This window comes from Corvus hawaiiensis, chromosome 5 (assembly GCF_020740725.1).
Source record: "Corvus hawaiiensis isolate bCorHaw1 chromosome 5, bCorHaw1.pri.cur, whole genome shotgun sequence".
Classification (NCBI taxonomy): Eukaryota; Metazoa; Chordata; class Aves; order Passeriformes; family Corvidae; genus Corvus; species Corvus hawaiiensis.
This window is the reverse complement of record NC_063217.1, coordinates 34,278,763-34,295,552: the sequence shown is the minus strand read 5'-3', so window position 1 is coordinate 34,295,552 and position 16,790 is coordinate 34,278,763. Positions and strand designations below refer to the sequence as shown.

General features: G+C 38.3%; 1 protein-coding gene across 32 annotated transcripts in view; it reads left to right on the top strand.

Moving 5' to 3' along the window:
- Window positions 1-16,790, top strand: part of TENM3 (teneurin transmembrane protein 3) — a 1,328,112-nt gene that overhangs the window by 1,240,615 nt on the left and 70,707 nt on the right. For all 32 annotated transcript variants that reach the window (XM_048302939.1, XM_048302936.1, XM_048302938.1 and 29 more), the window contains 5 exons: window positions 378-588; window positions 1,123-1,224; window positions 1,370-1,564; window positions 2,909-3,109; window positions 6,057-6,242. In XM_048302939.1, coding sequence (XP_048158896.1) covers window positions 378-588; window positions 1,123-1,224; window positions 1,370-1,564; window positions 2,909-3,109; window positions 6,057-6,242 — 895 coding nt within the window. The remainder of the gene's footprint in view (window positions 1-377; window positions 589-1,122; window positions 1,225-1,369; window positions 1,565-2,908; window positions 3,110-6,056; window positions 6,243-16,790) is intronic.

Sequence of the window (16,790 nt, the reverse complement as noted above, 5' to 3'; positions counted from 1 at the left end):
AAGAAAAGTAGATTATTGGTATTGGATATTATTTTTATTAGCCCATATGTATATAACGCAGTTTGAAAGCTAGCTCCCACCTGTAATTCAGGTGCCAGTCATGACTGCAGACTCATTTCAACCTGCTGTTTTCTTCCCCCAGTGTATGCAATGAGTTCATTGGCCACTTTCCACTGGAAAAGTCATTTTAAGCATAAGAACTAGATGGTAGCTTTGTTTGAATGTTTAGCAAGGAGCAAAGAAGCAAGCAAGGATTGGTTTCAGCTCCTGCTTCCCTGCTCCAAAAGGAAACTCTTGGTCTAAATATAAGCATATTGTCAGGGTGGTGCCATGGTCACCCCATGACTCATCAAGCTCCCATCTGTTCTTCGTTGCAGTATGACTTTGTGGAGCTCCTGGATGGCAGCCGGCTGATTGCAAGGGAGCAACGCAACCTGCTGGAGTCAGAGCGAGCAGGACGGCAGGCGAGGTCCGTCAGTCTCCACGAGGCAGGTTTTATCCAGTATTTGGATTCTGGCATCTGGCACCTGGCCTTTTATAATGATGGGAAAAATGCAGAGCAGGTGTCTTTTAATACCATAATTATAGGTAAGCATAATCTTTAAAGCTCTTACCAAACACTAGCTTCGGGTCAGGTTTTTTAGGAATACATGGATAGGTTTCCATAGTTAAATGACCTGACTTTATTTTTTTCCAGGCTTTCAATTTATAGTGTTTCTCTTGCTGCTCAGAATAAAACACAGAGTATATATTTTAATTTCTTCATCTAAGGCATAAAGGTTTTAATTTCTTAGTCTAAGGCATAAGGGATGTACCTTCTAGTGAAACAGTGCTTGAAAGGAGGACACTGTTTTGAAGTATTTATTAAATGGCACAGGGCTAGATTTAAAGTATGGAGCTCATATAGTTTTACCCTTATAATTTTAGCCTTTTTGTTGGAATATAATGTCCTAAGATACTGGGGGCATCAGCAGTAGAAAATCACAGCTATTCATGCTCTTCAAACAAAACAAATGTAAACACTTCTCAGAGCGAGAACACGCTGTCAGTTAGTAGTGGTTCAAATGATAGGTACTTCATGCAGTGGGCACCTGTGAATTATCCTTCTCTTTTTCCTTTTAGAGTCTGTGGTGGAATGCCCCCGAAATTGCCATGGTAATGGTGAATGTGTTTCTGGATCCTGCCACTGTTTTCCTGGGTTTCTGGGCCCTGATTGTTCAAGAGGTAAATCATCCCAATGCTTTTCTCAAGTCAGTTTAAGCGAGCCTGAAGACAAATACCTCAGAAAAGCAACATCTTGGATGTTCTTCTTTATAAAACTTTGGTGAAGATCTTTATTTTGATTGTTGTGCTGTGTTCTGTCTCACAGCAGCCTGCCCAGTGCTGTGCAGTGGCAATGGGCAGTACTCCAAAGGACGCTGCCTGTGTTACAGTGGCTGGAAGGGCACCGAGTGTGACGTGCCTACGAGTCAGTGCATCGATCCCCAGTGTGGGGGACGGGGCATTTGCATCATGGGCTCTTGTGCCTGCAACTCTGGGTACAAAGGAGAAAACTGTGAAGAAGGTAAATGCATAAATATTTACTCCAGCACCAGCTGTTGTTGGTCAGGTTAACAGCTGGCACATCCAGCTCTATGAATTTTTCTAGATCTTACGCACTAACCCTGTCTCTTCAAAAATCATTTTAGAATACTACAAATCAAGTTTTGGAATCACTAGTATCACTGAATTCTATAGAATTATTGTACTCTATGTATTCTCAAGTAAGCAGTTGGAAAATTCAAAGTAATGTGCATGTAATGTTTTTGGTTGCCAGCATACTTGGGTTTTGTCTGGCTGAAGTCAGCTAAAAAGAAAGCACATAAAACACATATGTAGGAATTCTTACTGAATTTCCCCAGTATAAAGCAAATCACTAATTTACTGCATTTGTTAGTAGTCTTTTCCACAGACCAGATTGTGGAAAATGCTGATTCCAATGCATCAGAGGGAAAAATGATGCATCATTCTTGTATTCCAGAGATGTGCATAATAATATTCATTCTGGTGTACTGCAAAATGTGGTTCATTTTCCATTCTATTTTTTTAGGGAGTAAAAACTGCTATTTTCTTCCTCAATCAAATTGATTTTATTGATCTCCACATACAAAGTAATGCAATTAAGTCTCTGGAATTAAATTTTCAGACCATTGACCCTACAAGTGTAACATTTTATTGAGTCAAATTGCTAAATTAAATCTCATCATCTAAAGCACAAGTGAATTAAGACAGATAGACAGTATGTCACTCGTTCATTTCTGGAACAAGCTGAGGGTCCTATATAGCTGTCAAAACTATACAGCGGTGGATTGGGTCAGTTACACCAGGGAATAGTGATGCAGAGAATGCAGCACTTGTTACACTATGATTAGGCAGAGTCAAGATTGGTTGCCCAAGACCCAAAGCCAATCTTGCTGTAATTCAGAAAAATAACCAAACTTTGAAAGATTCTCCATTAACTCAGTGGTAATCTGTGGTTGTCTAGGTGTCAGTTATGTGCATGCCCAAATTTCACAGTATCAGAAAGTGATGTGAAAGGGAGGTGTTTTTAAAAGGAAAATTGCAGCTATGCAAGAAACGATGACAAAGAGTGATTTACCTTGTAGCCAGAGAAGGGAGGCACAAAATATCTTAGTCCACTCTGTCTTTTCCTCATTCATTGCGATGAAAGGAACGTGGACTTCTCAGCTTCAGCTTACTAATGTTTACTTTCAAGATGAGTGCAGTGCTGCCTATTTCATAAGGTCTTGAAATGTGAATTAAGCCCAAATATGCTGTTAGCACTTTTGGGTTGATGACTCATCACTATAGGTTGATGACTGTTGTTAGGATTGACAGGTTTAAGCTGATCTTTCTCGTCTCCCTGCAGCGGATTGCTTGGATCCAGCCTGCTCCAGCCACGGTGTGTGCATCCACGGCGAGTGCCACTGCAACCCGGGCTGGGGTGGCAACAACTGTGAAATCCTGAAGACAATGTGCTCTGACCAGTGCTCTGGTCATGGCACCTACCTTCAAGAGAGTGGTAGCTGCACCTGCGACCCCAACTGGACAGGTCCAGATTGCTCCAATGGTAAGAGTTAAAACCACTGGCATTTTATAAAATGTTGATGTCTTGAATAGCAGCATTTTAATGGCATTATTGTGTTAGGACCTGACCTGCTGAGCTGATTGATGTCTTTGAGTTGACTTCAGCATGAACTGTAAATTGATTCAAAGGTTCAAAACAATTGATGAGTTTGAAGGATTTGAAAATCAATACATTTGTTTGTGTCTTTTAGCTGCCTTCATCGGGTAACTTCAGGTATTTCACATGCAAGTTCTGAATGTTCTTTGTGTGATATGTGGATATTGTTCTAATACATCTATTTAGAAACTTAAAACTACACTAGTGAAACCAGGGATGATCGCATTTTAAGAATCTCTCCAGCTAATCTGAGGTATTTTTCTTGAAAAACAGATAGCATTCAAGTTTGAAGGCAAAGGGAATGCAAGAATGAATCTTAAACAGCTTTTGAGGCAGGGTGCAGGCTGCCAGGGTGGAAGGAGTTGATAGGAGTGAAGAAGCAGAGGAATTTCTTGAAATATGGAACTGAGCTTATTAAAACCATAGTCTGAGCTTAGAAACAAAAGAAGAAAACTAGAGGTACTATCAGAAAGAGCAGAATCTAAATATTTATAAAGTATGACAGCAGCTTTTTGACAAATATGAGTTTTTAGAATATTGTTTGGTAGCCACATATCAAAAAAGAAATCTTGTTTAACTGTGAGATGTGTATTTGTCTAAAGCAGTTCATCTAAGAACTCAGACGTTTTGTTAATGAAAACTGAACACATGGGCTAGCTGGGTTTATGCCAGCTTATGAATAAATATAACATTTTCATGAGGAACCGTCTTTTTAAAACAAATGTACTTCCTGACCAGGATCTGTGATACTCCATAATGGCTTATGCATACGAGAGTGATAGAGTTCCAAACATGCAAGAAAAAGTGACAAAGAGAAGAAAATGTTGTCTCCTGTGAAATTTGTTTAGAAGAAAAAATCTTTTCTGACCATTTCTAACACTAAAAATGCCTATTTATGTTAGACCCTGTCTAGTTCTCAGGCAAAACATGGATCCCCTGTTTACTGACACATTGTCCTCTACGCTTTTTTTGATGACCAGTTATGCTCCACCTTTTACTTATGTTTCATGGAATGATTTGTCATTAAAATAACATAAAATGTTTCTGATCTCAAATATCTCAAGTGTGTCAGACTCACAAAGGAGCTTTGTAAAAATGTGCACAGATTATTTGCTGAAGCTGTGCAACATGACCTTCAGAAGAGTGCACTAAAAAAGTAAATCTTACCCATAAACATGTTGTTAAGCTGCTGGATGAAGAAAAGAATGAGTTATTTCCATCAGAGGGTTTTATAGGTTTGAAATCAGCAGAGCTTTCCTCTATCTTCATCAGCAGTTTGTCCGTTAATTAGCCCTTCAATTCCACTTCAATTAAATTAACTCTAATTAATAAATTCATTACAAAGATTGACGCACCTTGCTCAAAGCTAGTGTGCTAAAAGCTGATAAACACCTTCACCCTAATGAAAAATTGATTAGATTGAAGAGAAATAAACCTTTCTTTCTCGGAGCTGCAGTGACGTTTTGTGACTCTGAAGTTAATCAAACCATCTTGCATCTTTTAATCAAAAATTTAATTCAAAGTAGATATAAAATGCTATATAGTTGGTGGGGGGGAAGGGAGGGGGAAATTACAGCTGTCTTTCTCCATAAAGGTTTTGGGTTGTTTCTTACGGGAAATGTCACAGCTCCTTGACGCTGTGTTTAATGTTCCACAGCACTTTGAGACAGCAGGGAAGAAAAACACTGTTGATCGGGAAACTGGAAACCTTTCTTGCACTGAATGCAAGTTTCTTTTGCTGTTAAAAGTAATTTTGATCTTTTATTACTAAACTACTTGCTGTTTTTCACACGAAAACAGAAACTAAATATAGCACTTCTATGAACCAATACATGGCTACAGCCAGCTGTATGCCAAGGAACTAAACAAGTCCCTCAGGCTGTATTGTATTTCTTTGTTTTTCTGTTTTCTGCTTAGCAGAAGTAAAGTTTGCTGGAGTCTGACTAAATGAACCAAAACTGTAAATGCAAAATCTGGCAGTGTAAATTATCATCTTGTATTAGCTGGGACTTAATATGCGTTGTTTGGCCTCTGACTACCTTTGGCTGTTAACATATTTTTCAATTATTCTATCAGATACAAGATCCTGTTACTATATGTAAATGACAAGTTAAATTGCTGTATGTTGTTTTATTTTTTTAACAAAGTATTATTGAAACCAGACTGTTTCAATATTGAAATCAGCTGTCACTGATACAAATTTACTGAAAGTAAAAGAGAATGATCTTTTACACTTTACAGATGTGTCAGTGTGTCAGCATAGTGCTAATTTGTCTCACTAAGGCTGATTCTTTATAATGAAAAAATGTGTCAGAAATGGCACATTTTAACTTTGAAAGAAAACAGCGAGAAGAGTATGGAAGGGAAACCTTGCTAAAATGAACTTCGTCATATTCGATTTTGACTCACAACAGACAATGATCTAGGTATGTGTTACATTTAGTCACTATGAGTACCGTGTAAGTTCTGGTAGGTCTAAGTGCCATATAATCTAAGATACAAAAAGTTACTCTTAAGAAATATGTGAGCACAAAAAACCTGCTTGAAAATTACTGCAAGCTAGCGAAAGAGCTGTGGACACTTAAACATCGCTAAAGTCTGCTGACTGACTAAAAGAGCATTAGCAAAGAGATAAAGCTCGGTGCTTTCTGCTCTTTTGAATCTTACATGGAAATGTCTTTCACAGTAAATTCCTTTGATTTAACTTTCAAAGATTTTGCCTTTCTTATTCTTTACATGTCGAATTAAAATGTAGCACTTCTAATTAAAGCATTCCCTCTCTCTCCCCTGTTCTTCCTGCCTCCTTCTCTGCCCCCGTCTCGTCTGAATGCAGAAATCTGTTTGGTGGACTGTGGCACGCACGGCGTGTGCATGGGCGGCACGTGTCGCTGCGAGGAAGGCTGGACGGGCGCAGCCTGCAACCAGCGGGCCTGCCACCCCCGCTGCGCCGAGCACGGCACCTGTAAGGATGGCAAGTGTGAATGTAGCCAGGGATGGAACGGAGAGCACTGTACCATTGGTAGGCTGCCTATGCTTTACCCTGTCTTGGCTGCAAAATTCAAACAGCCAGCGCTGCTGGCCACGGCTGAATAAGAAGTGTATTGCTTTGAAGGATGTTTCTTCAAACAGAATATTTGCATGTGTCAGTCTGTGGAAAAGAGTTGATGTTTTAAGAAAGGAAATGGTTATATAATGGCTCATCAGTTCTTCATACCTAGTTTGCCATGAAAAGAAGGTAGAAGAATTTCCTTTTCAATCTTTTCCCTTTAACTGCCTTTCACTGAAGAGGAGGTTACTTTTGGTTTGAACTGTAAATATACTATTTGATTTGTGCTTTTCTATTTTTATGTGATAGCTTTATGTCTTTTGCAAATGAAGCTTCCTATTGTTTTTCTTTCTTTTTTTCTCTTTTAAGGAGAAGAAGCTCTAAAAAGTGACTTGCCTACATAAAAATGTCACTTCCACCATGTAATAAATGTGATCTAACTGCCCAAAATTATCTTCTTGTCAACATAATGTTCTATTGTAGAATGCTGTCAAATTTCTTACATGTTAATAATGTAATAGTAGTTTAATACAACTGATTGAGAAGAAGCCATCCTTATTACAGCTTCTGTGTTTCTGTAACCAAGCTAGTTCTAGTGCCTGAAAACCTTTGGAAGTTGCTATACCTTTCTCAGTGGAGCTTTTCTTACCCAGTCCATATGTCCCATATACAGCAGGATATCCTTCTCCACTGCACAGGCTTTGACAGTGAGCTAGCATGAGAAATTATGCGTGTAAATAGGAGGGCTAAGAAAAAGTGGAGCTGCAGTGCTGAGAAATTCCCTTCCACACTAATTTCCCTTTGTGCAAGGTGCTGCATGTCTGTAACAGTGGAGTAGAGTCCTATCCAAACAATTTTTATCTCAGCATAACCACACAGAGAAACTTCTGCATGACAACAGGTAGGAAGCACAGGCAAAGGAACTGGCAATGGTCTGCATGTAAGAGATGACTAGTTTGCACTTTGTGAGTGGAGAGCATTGCATGAAGCTCTTTAAAGGCTGTGAAAGGAGTGACAACATGACTGAAATATTTATGGGACACATCTCCCAAGTACAAGAAGCATCATGGCTAAGCACTTTGAGGTGGATCGAATTAGCAATGAAAGAGGTAGCCACAGGTCAGACAAAGGCAAGCATAACACTGAGTGCTGAGGAAATCATGAGTAATCAGAAAAATCAAAAAAAAGTCCAATAAGCAAAAAAACCCCACATAGTTCTATGTTTGGATAGATGGAGGAGAGATGGTTAAAAGAGGTGATGTAGCTGGAGCAACAATATAGGACAGTAAGTCTAACTGCAGTGGAGCTGATGGATGTGAATGTAGCATGATTTGCTTTTGCCACAAGCTAAAAAGAGGCTGGAGAATTTTAACTTTCATGGAAGTTTTGGAAGGGCTCTAACTCTGAATGTGTTGGCATAACTGAGACATGAGTATCTAGAAAACAGAAAACCCAGGCTGTGTTCCCGGGTAGTTTACAGCCCTGACTGGGGGGCAGGTGGTGATCCTGTACTTGGTGGTTGCGAGAAGCAGTGCTAAGAGCTTTGAAGGCAGGGAAAATGAGAGCCTGTTGCAGCTGTATTAATTAATACCCACATCATTGCACCAGGAAGATGAGGCAAGGTTTTCTTTTTTAGAAGGAAGTCAGGTGTGACAGTAGTAAGATTGACTCAAGAATTATTTTTTATAGCAATCACAATTGATTTTTTAAATTTGGTTGGTTGGTTGGTTTTGGGTTTTTGTTATTTACTAATGAAATTGTTCAAACATACAAGGGAAAGGTAATCAAGGTGCATCTACAGAATCCTAGGGAGAATCTATAGGGTTAACGTTTTTGAGGAGCTTCCAGAAAACATGCTGACAAAGAGAGTAGAGGGGTGGAGAGAGAACTGCTTTCTTAACAATAAAAGAAAGTAAATATTTAGAAGTAGGATAAAGCCTTTCCCTTGACTGCTTTAACTTGACAACGAGCAATTACTCAGCAGATCACTCTGCTGTTGGTCTCACTGACCTTGGCAGCATTTCAAGGGTTGTAGTTATATACGGATGAACTGCTCTTGAACAATTTTTCCAACATATTAAGCACAAACAAGTTTTTCCTTAGCACTGGGCAGGCAGGTCTGTCTTCCCACCTGTTTATTCTTTAAATGGGTGTTTACTTTGTGGCTGCTGCTGTAAAGATAGTTTGATTTGTTTATATTGCCCTTACAGCCTCCAAGGCAAGTAAGGAGGCACAGGCTTTAGGCTGCTGTTAAATTTAGTTTTTTAGAGCTGTTTTCTTCAGGAGCCCCATGTTACAGAGAAGCCAGGTCGTTTTACTGCTCATTTTCAACAGTATTTCAATTTAGTGGGGGGAAAATTGCTGCCTCCTTAGCTTGGCAGATGAAGAGTCAATTTCTTTTCTCTCATCTACCCTACAGTAGGTAGTAGCTCTTTCTGAGCAATAAATTTCAAAACACAAGGGACTTCAGAATATTTCTCTATGCAAACCAGTTTTTTATTGTCACCCTCCATTTGTAACCCAGGCATTTTATGCTACTTACAACTCTCTACTTAGTAGCAGAATATTTGCATAATTTGTGTTATGTGTATGAACGACTCCTACTCACTCTCCCTTTATATGTCTGAAAATAAACAATTGCACCCTTCTTATTTCTAAAAGTCCTTAACCATTTAGCTGCGGTACTGTGAAGTATTTTAGAAATGCAGATGTGTTTCTTTGTTGCAGCTATTAGCTGGAAGCTATATGAAGTGCAACAGCCAAAATTAACATCTTCTTTGGGAAAGGAATGTTCCAAAGAAATTGTAAACCTTAAGGGCAATTCACTTTACTCACTTTTTGGGAAAGGAATAGCCTTCCAGACCTTTGGCTGGATGTACAAAATGGGGCAGATGTGTCTGCACTACTCACAGAGGCCCTAACTGGAATACATACTGAATCATCTGAATCCATAGCTCATTTGATCAAAGAGTTTTTGGTATTTTTGTGAAGCATGAATGTCATTCAAAATGGTAAAAAATGTTTTGCACCTCAGCTAACAATTTTGATGTATTTTTAAATGCTAACTATCTGTCCAGTCTCATTTTCAGTTAGCCCACTGTTTGTATTGTAAGTTGACATGTGTTAAAACATAGAATGAAGGAAAAAACCAAACCTGTCTCCTTAATTAAAGCAAGGTAGTCCTTAGTTTTATTTCTCTCTAATATCATTTAAATTCTAGATTGCTTCTTGAGTTATGCTGATTTTTACATATACTTCAAAATATTTGAATGGAATTTAGTCAGAGGAAATTCTAATTATTCTAAACTGCCAGATACCTATTTCATTGTTGGTGGTTTTTTTACTTCAATACTTCAAGTTGTTGGGAAGAAAAATTGTAGGTGATTGCAAAGGTTTGCTTTTTTTTGTTCAGAAAAAATTTAGACATCTGCTTATCTGGGTTAAACATCGGGGTTTCCCTAAGGCTGAAGATGACAAGACTGGATTGGAGAAATTATATACATATATGTTTTATATACCTTGATATTTGATAGAGAGTAGACTAAATAAAGTGGGGAGGGGGGAAGTCTATCTTTTTGAAGCAATGTGTATAGTAAGGTGGACAGGATTGTTTTGACTAATGCAGTAAACCTGATGTGTATTGCTGATATCCACTGTTCTGTTATGGGTCTTTGGCACAGGGTAGTGCCACTTCAATAGCACACCTGATGTCAGCACACTTGTGAGCCACTGCCTTTGCTGTGAATGCATACTTCCACATATTTATATCAAAGATGTTCAGCAGATAAGTACATGCTCAGCATTTTGATAAATGAATCTAATAGGAATTAGCAAAACTCAAAACTTGGTACTAGTGTTCAGGATCTTAGAGGTTTGAACTAAACATAGGCAGTGTATGTTTCAAATACTAAACAACTTAAGGCACCTAAGTTGCTTACTGTCTCTTCCCTCTGGCGAACTGTAGTCATAAAATCATAGGATCGTAGAATAGTTTGGGTTGGAAGGGACCTTTAGAGGTCAACCCCCACTGCAGTAAGCAGCAACGTCTTCAGCTAGATTTGGTTGCTCAGAGCCTCATCCAGCCTGGCCTTGAATATTTCCAGGGCATTCACCACCTCTCTGGGCAACTTGTTCTGGTGTTTCACTACCCGCACTGAACAAAAATTCTTCCGTAAGTCTTGAATCTACCCTCTTTTAGTTTATTACCCCTTGTTCTGTCACAACAGGCTCTGCTAAAATGTTTTAATGTAATGTTTTACAATTTCCTGTAACCCCATGAGAACAGGTTAAATCAACAGTTCACTGCAGAGCTGTGGAAAATCACCTGTCGATTGTTTATTTGGTCTGGAAGTGACATTCACGGGTCTGAGGTGAACATCCATATATTATTTTTTGAAGCTCAACCTGCATCTCGATGGGATACAAGACCACAGATGCACAGCTGGTGCCCAGGTGATAGCCTGGATGAAAATTTGCTCTGTAATTAAGTTTTCATAACACAGTTGTGCTAAAGTATGGGGTTTTTTTCCTTTCTGTCCTGGCTTGCAATGAGCTCAGTGACCCTCTCCTGTCTGAGTAGTTGTTTTGTGAGATTGGAACAGATACTATTTCAGAAAGTCTATCATTTTTTGTGATATTACTGTCATGTACCTTGAGTATATTAGGTAACTGTCGTAGGAAGCCCATAAATATGAATACTTTTCCAGCTGCTTTTCCATTAAACTCTGTTAGCTGAATGAAATTAGTAAATAATTATGTTGGTGGAGAAGCTGCTGTATCGATGTGCTGTGTAACAACTCACTTTTACAATGCAGCTTAATTTTTTCTATAGACTAAATTTGTTTTAGCATAATCTAAATTGCAAATTTGCCAATTTGCATTAAAACTATGCCTTCTTGTTCAGAATTGTCAACACCTCTTTTTTAAAAGTCTTTAACATTAAGCATGGGTGGGTAAGACCATCTGTTTATAAAGCTTGCCTGCAGCTCCATTACTTAACACAAGACAGGTTACAGCTGTTTAATTGTTATCATGTTGAACGATTATCTTTCAATCCAAAATTAATATTTGTATATGTATGCATGGAAAACACATCATTAAACATAAATGAGCTAAATGTGGATTAATGTGATTAAGCATTCACATTAATCCCTCAGGAGGGCTGAAGTTAGCATCATGGTACTTCCATGCTACTTTTGAGTGCTGCATGAGGCTGCTTTACCTGGTATGCAGAACTGAAAATCAAAGCCAGTGGTGGTTTACTGGGAAGTGTGCAGCTTATGTTTATATTCCAGTGAAGACCAAAATCTGATTTATTTTCTAAGAATTTCCCCTAAAATTTAGTTGGGGAAAAAAATAACAAGGAACAGGAAATTATTTATTTTAACCTTTTTCTTCGCATGAAAAGACAGTAGCATGACATTCAAATCAGTCAAACCAAAAAAATAAATTTTCCTCAGCAAGAGATTTTCTAGTTTCATCTATTTTAGCCAGAAAAACGGGAATGTCATCTGGTTTAGATATTTAGAATGATGAAGAAAATGAGTCTAGAGCACTTTCCCATAAGTGGGTTTCTGTTAGCACAGGCTATTCTGGTGACTGATTAAAATGGTTTTCTGGCTAGGGACAAACACAGAGGCATCAGTGTGCTGGTTTTCCATGTGACCACAGTCAGATCAGCATAAGCACAGAAGTACAGCAAGTGTAGAGGGATGCTAAGACAGAATCTCCTCCAATAAGTTCTATGGCCTGCACCTGTTCCCTTCAGCACGTGTTTAGCTTAGGGCTCCTTCTCTTACAGATTTCAAATATGACTGCAGGGAAATGACACCTTATCTCTCTATAAGATCAGAGAGCAAGTAAAGACAAATGTGTTCCTTCAGTTAATTAAATGAAGTGCTGATAGAAAACTTGATATGGCTATATATCATTCCACTGTACATTCTTGACACATGGGCTAGACAGAGTAAGTCATGGACTAGTTTGATCTGTCTTCTCTACATTTGCACGTTAGTGGGAGAGCAGCACAGATAACCAGTATTATGATGCCCACTGTCATTTCAGTGCTGATGCTAATTGCCAAGCATGGCTTACTTTTCTCAGAAGTTTAAATTACTGACAATATTCACATTTCAGAGTGGTTTAATGTGTCACATATTTAATGTACCTTAGTACATGCACAGGAATTTTCCATAAATTTTAAGGGGTTTTTTTTTAATTTAGAATTTAGATTCTTTTGAAATTCTTGTCCCTCAAATTGTAATAATTACTCCTGTATGAATATATTCTGTAATTATCAAAATTCCTAAATTTATGTTTTTCTTTAGTTATGGGTTCATGGAATTATACCTGAATGCAAGTTTCATCTTAAAAATAAGATTGTATCTGAATGAAGGTATGACCTTTGACATTCAAATAGTTTTTATCAGATAAAATCAAATATTCAAATATAATTATATCCAATATCAATTAGTTTACCACAGTATTGTGAGTGAAACCCTAGTTTCAAAACACCTGACTGCCTTTGCAGTTGGGATTTCACAACAATATTTATACCTCTACCCTCAATACAAAAAGCCGACAAAGAAGAGGTGATGACATTTTGGCACCCAGAAGACTGATAACCACAGTTTAACTAGATTTCATGAAATTTAGAACAAATTTGGCTTTTATCTTTCCTATGCCTAAAGGGCACGTTATTAGTTTGCCAGGCCAAGCTTTGAATATGCAAAATATCTGTACATTTGGTAACCATAAAAATACTCAATTACCAGGTGAATTTAAGATAAAGCATGCATTTTTGGAACTGTGAAAAAAAGGGAGTTATTGGTCAGGCCTTAACACATTTCAAGACCAAGTATCTCAAATACAAATTAACTGCTAGCATACTTTAAATTGCTAATTGGTTAATTTGCATTTAAATGAGGACCACATGTGAAGTTCAAGTTAGGCACATTTTCAGAAAGCAGCAGAATCCTCTGAGATGTGAAGAATTTTAAAGTGCGTTGCAAAGCTTCTTTGAGCTGAAGTGGCCAGAGAGTAAGTGCTTTTGTATGTCGTATACTTGCATGCTGGTCAGACCACATTCCATAAGTACTGTCAGTCAGGGAGAAAGATGGAAACCATAATGCTTCCCACCCTGATCCATGCCCTGATGTGTTTTCAAGTCAAATTTATCTTTCAGTTCTTAATGTAAGTGTCAGGTTTTTACCTGTATCTGAGGCAGGTCTTCACAAGTTTGTTGCTTCAAATGGGCATTTGAACATCTTCAGCCTGTACATGTGAGATAGTTTTAACTCTTTAACGGTGTATACCCTTCCTTCAAAATCCTCTTCCAGTTAAATAGATGTTAAGTGGGGAACAACAGTGCTCATGATCTTACCAGCAGTCCCAAATTTCCTATGTCTATTACATCCTTAATAGTAACTGAACCTTTTATTCTAATATATATGTGGCTTTCCAGTAATAATGATTAGAAATCTTACTTTACAGTAAAATTGGGATGGTCTCCAGAACAAAAAATCTAAAGGATAATGGGCTTATGTGCCTTTGTATATAAATCCCATAAATGATTGCTGCAAAGAACGGTTGCAATTTTGGCAAGGGATAAATTGCAGTGAAGTCAGGTCTCTCTGCAGATATTTAAAATGCATAAATTATTAAGAAGGTATGAGTTCAGGGTGATGACTGTGTTTTGGCCTGTGTAAGGAGGAAAAGAAATAAAATTGTGTGAAACTATAATTCCATCCATGTGCTCTCCTTTACAAGAAGGGCAAAATGGGAATTTAGGAGTAAAAAAGTATCAAAAGGGAAGAGCGTTTGTAATCCTCCTCTATTGGCAGCAATGCTCTGAACATATGGTATGTCTAAGACAAGGTTCTTATAAACTCAGAGAATGGATGACGACCATGAGCTGCTTACAGTGGAAGAACATGTGCTTTCAGTACTGTTCAGTGATGAATAGAAAGAATTGCATTTGCAAATGATACCAAAGCCTGCTGCCCCCAAGCACTTTGGAAGATAGGACAAGAATTTAAAATTACTTTGACAAATAGCACATTCTATGCAGAAAAATAGGGTACAATTCAACAAATGCTGGATTCTGTGCTTAAGAATAATCGGCTGCAGAAATCCAAGATAGGAGGCAGTTTGCCCGGCAGAAAAAACTGTAGGAGATGCTGAATTTGACATGACTGAACCTTTCTCAAGACAGGCTAAAGAGTATCTTTAAAATTTTATGAATGTTGGACTTCTGCAAGTTTTTTGGTAGCTCCTCAGAATTTGCATATGGATGCATGCTTTTCTTAGTCATTCTTTGGGTGGGAAAGCAGTTGCCTAAAGGAATCAATATGCTATTCCCTAAGTCTGCTGTGGGTAGGATAAGAAATGCTGGATTTAAATATTACAAGGGTTATTTGGGGTTTTATGTTCAAAAGGTGGTTTAATTGTCGAAACAGTTAAGCTGTGACTGGATGGAAATGAGAGGAAATAAGGATGATCTTCTAGCCACATCAGGAGGAGTAAACCACTGTGGATTGAGTCTTGAATAGATTAGAGAAGTCAGACCAGAACTGTCAACTCTCAGTTTTGTACCAGTTCCTCCAAAACAAGCACCAGAACTTGTTTACAAACTGCATTCTCCCTAAAGCTTGCAATAAGTTTTCCCTTCTGCTGGCAAGTGCCTGTGAAACCACTGATAAAGTGTATGCCTCATCCCCTGCTACTACTTGGCTGCACAGGGAGTAAAAAGTAATGTTCGTAAAAAGAGACTGGTGCACAGGGTGATCTGGTTAAGGATGATTTTGAAGAACTGGATTCCACCCTTGATTCTACCATGTATTTTCTGTTAGTTGTTCACAAATGCAGACTTTAAAGAAGTGCTCTCTGACTGTTCTTAACTTTCTGGGAACAAGACTTGCACATTTGTGAGTTGCTAAAATGTTGGTTCGTGCATGAAATACTATATAATTCTAAGTATTCCAGAAAATCACGTCATAGATGCTTGTAGCCAAGTGAATGGAGACTTCTCACTCTGATCTTTCTTTGCTTTAGTTACTGGTAAAATGAGGTAAGAATGTATTCTCTTCATACCAGTGGTATGAAGATACTGTGCTAAATAATTGTGACTTAGGGAAGAAGGTGATAGGAAAGTTTGCAAGAGAGCTGTTGCTTCTTTGTTTAGGTTAGCATAGTGTACCTGCTACTAGGGCATCAGCTGTTTGTTGTTTGTGAGAGAATGCGTGCTGAATGAGGACCGTGAACTCTGCACATTCACAAGGGAAGAAAACTTCCATAGGTAGCCATAAACCCATCACTGCCTAAATTTTGGATGCTTGACATGGCCACTGTCATGGTATTCTTCTAATGTGTTAAGGGGTTTTTTGTCATGTGGATCGTAAACAAAATTTTATACAAATACTAAAAATTAATGCAAAAAAGTGAAGATATTAAAACTTTCTACCTCTAAACAAACAGATAAATGTGTGGGAAGCTTAAGGGAGACAGTATGGTAACAACATAGCATAGTTTGCTTCCGGTCAGCTTTTATTCCAAGAAAAACATGCCATCTCCCTGTATGACACTTGGTGCAAGGTTATGTGAGAATGCAAACGTGACTGATGCAAGTTATGTCATTCACATGTTCCTGTAGAAGATGGGTATCTGAGAGCATGAAGTTTGTGTGAGCAGCAGAGGTACTTAGGCAGTCATTCACCAGGAAATGGGAACTGTGATAAGGAGTTGGGGGAGACAAGGAGAAGAAGCAAAGCAGAGCTTGCTCCGAGAGGAGTAGAACAGTGTTCTTCATTGTTGCTGCTACTGAAGGAATCTTCATCATCTCTCTTTTCTTTTCTTCCCCCCTTTGGTTCTTTTCTTCCCCTGTTTTGGTTCTCTTTTCTGTTTCTAATTTCTCCTGTTTTCTTTTAGAGGGAGAGGCTGTAATCCAGTAAGGAAGGGAGAAAGCTGATTGTGTTGGTGGAGAGGAGGGTTTCAAGGTGTCAAAAGTAAAAAACCTTAAAAAAACCCTAGTTTTTTGTTTAGGCTGACCTAGATTAATATGGCTTTGGTCACATTCATTTGTGGTTTTGCCCCATGTCTGGTGGTGCTATGAGGTTAAATCTGCTCTTACAGCAAAGTAATTCATGACTCTTGTGGAGCTGTTGAGTTGACACTGTAACAGGACAATATATACATTACAAAACCGTGGGGCATGTTACACTCTAGTGTACAGATTACAAAGATTATGATGGGTGAAGATGTCTGATGGAGGATAATGATTTAAACTAATAGAGATATAAATTCGCTATACAGCATTTAGAAGCATGTCACCATTGTAATCCCATATGACAGAATAATCAGAATAAAGCAGTGTTACAAGTACCAATTAGGGAACATTAAATCAATGGGTATGTGACTCATGCCGATTTAAACGGGAGCTGATTGGAATAAATGGATTTAATATGTACTTTTATTCTTAGGGTATTCTGTCATACCTGGAGGAAGTAGGAAAGACACTGACTTACA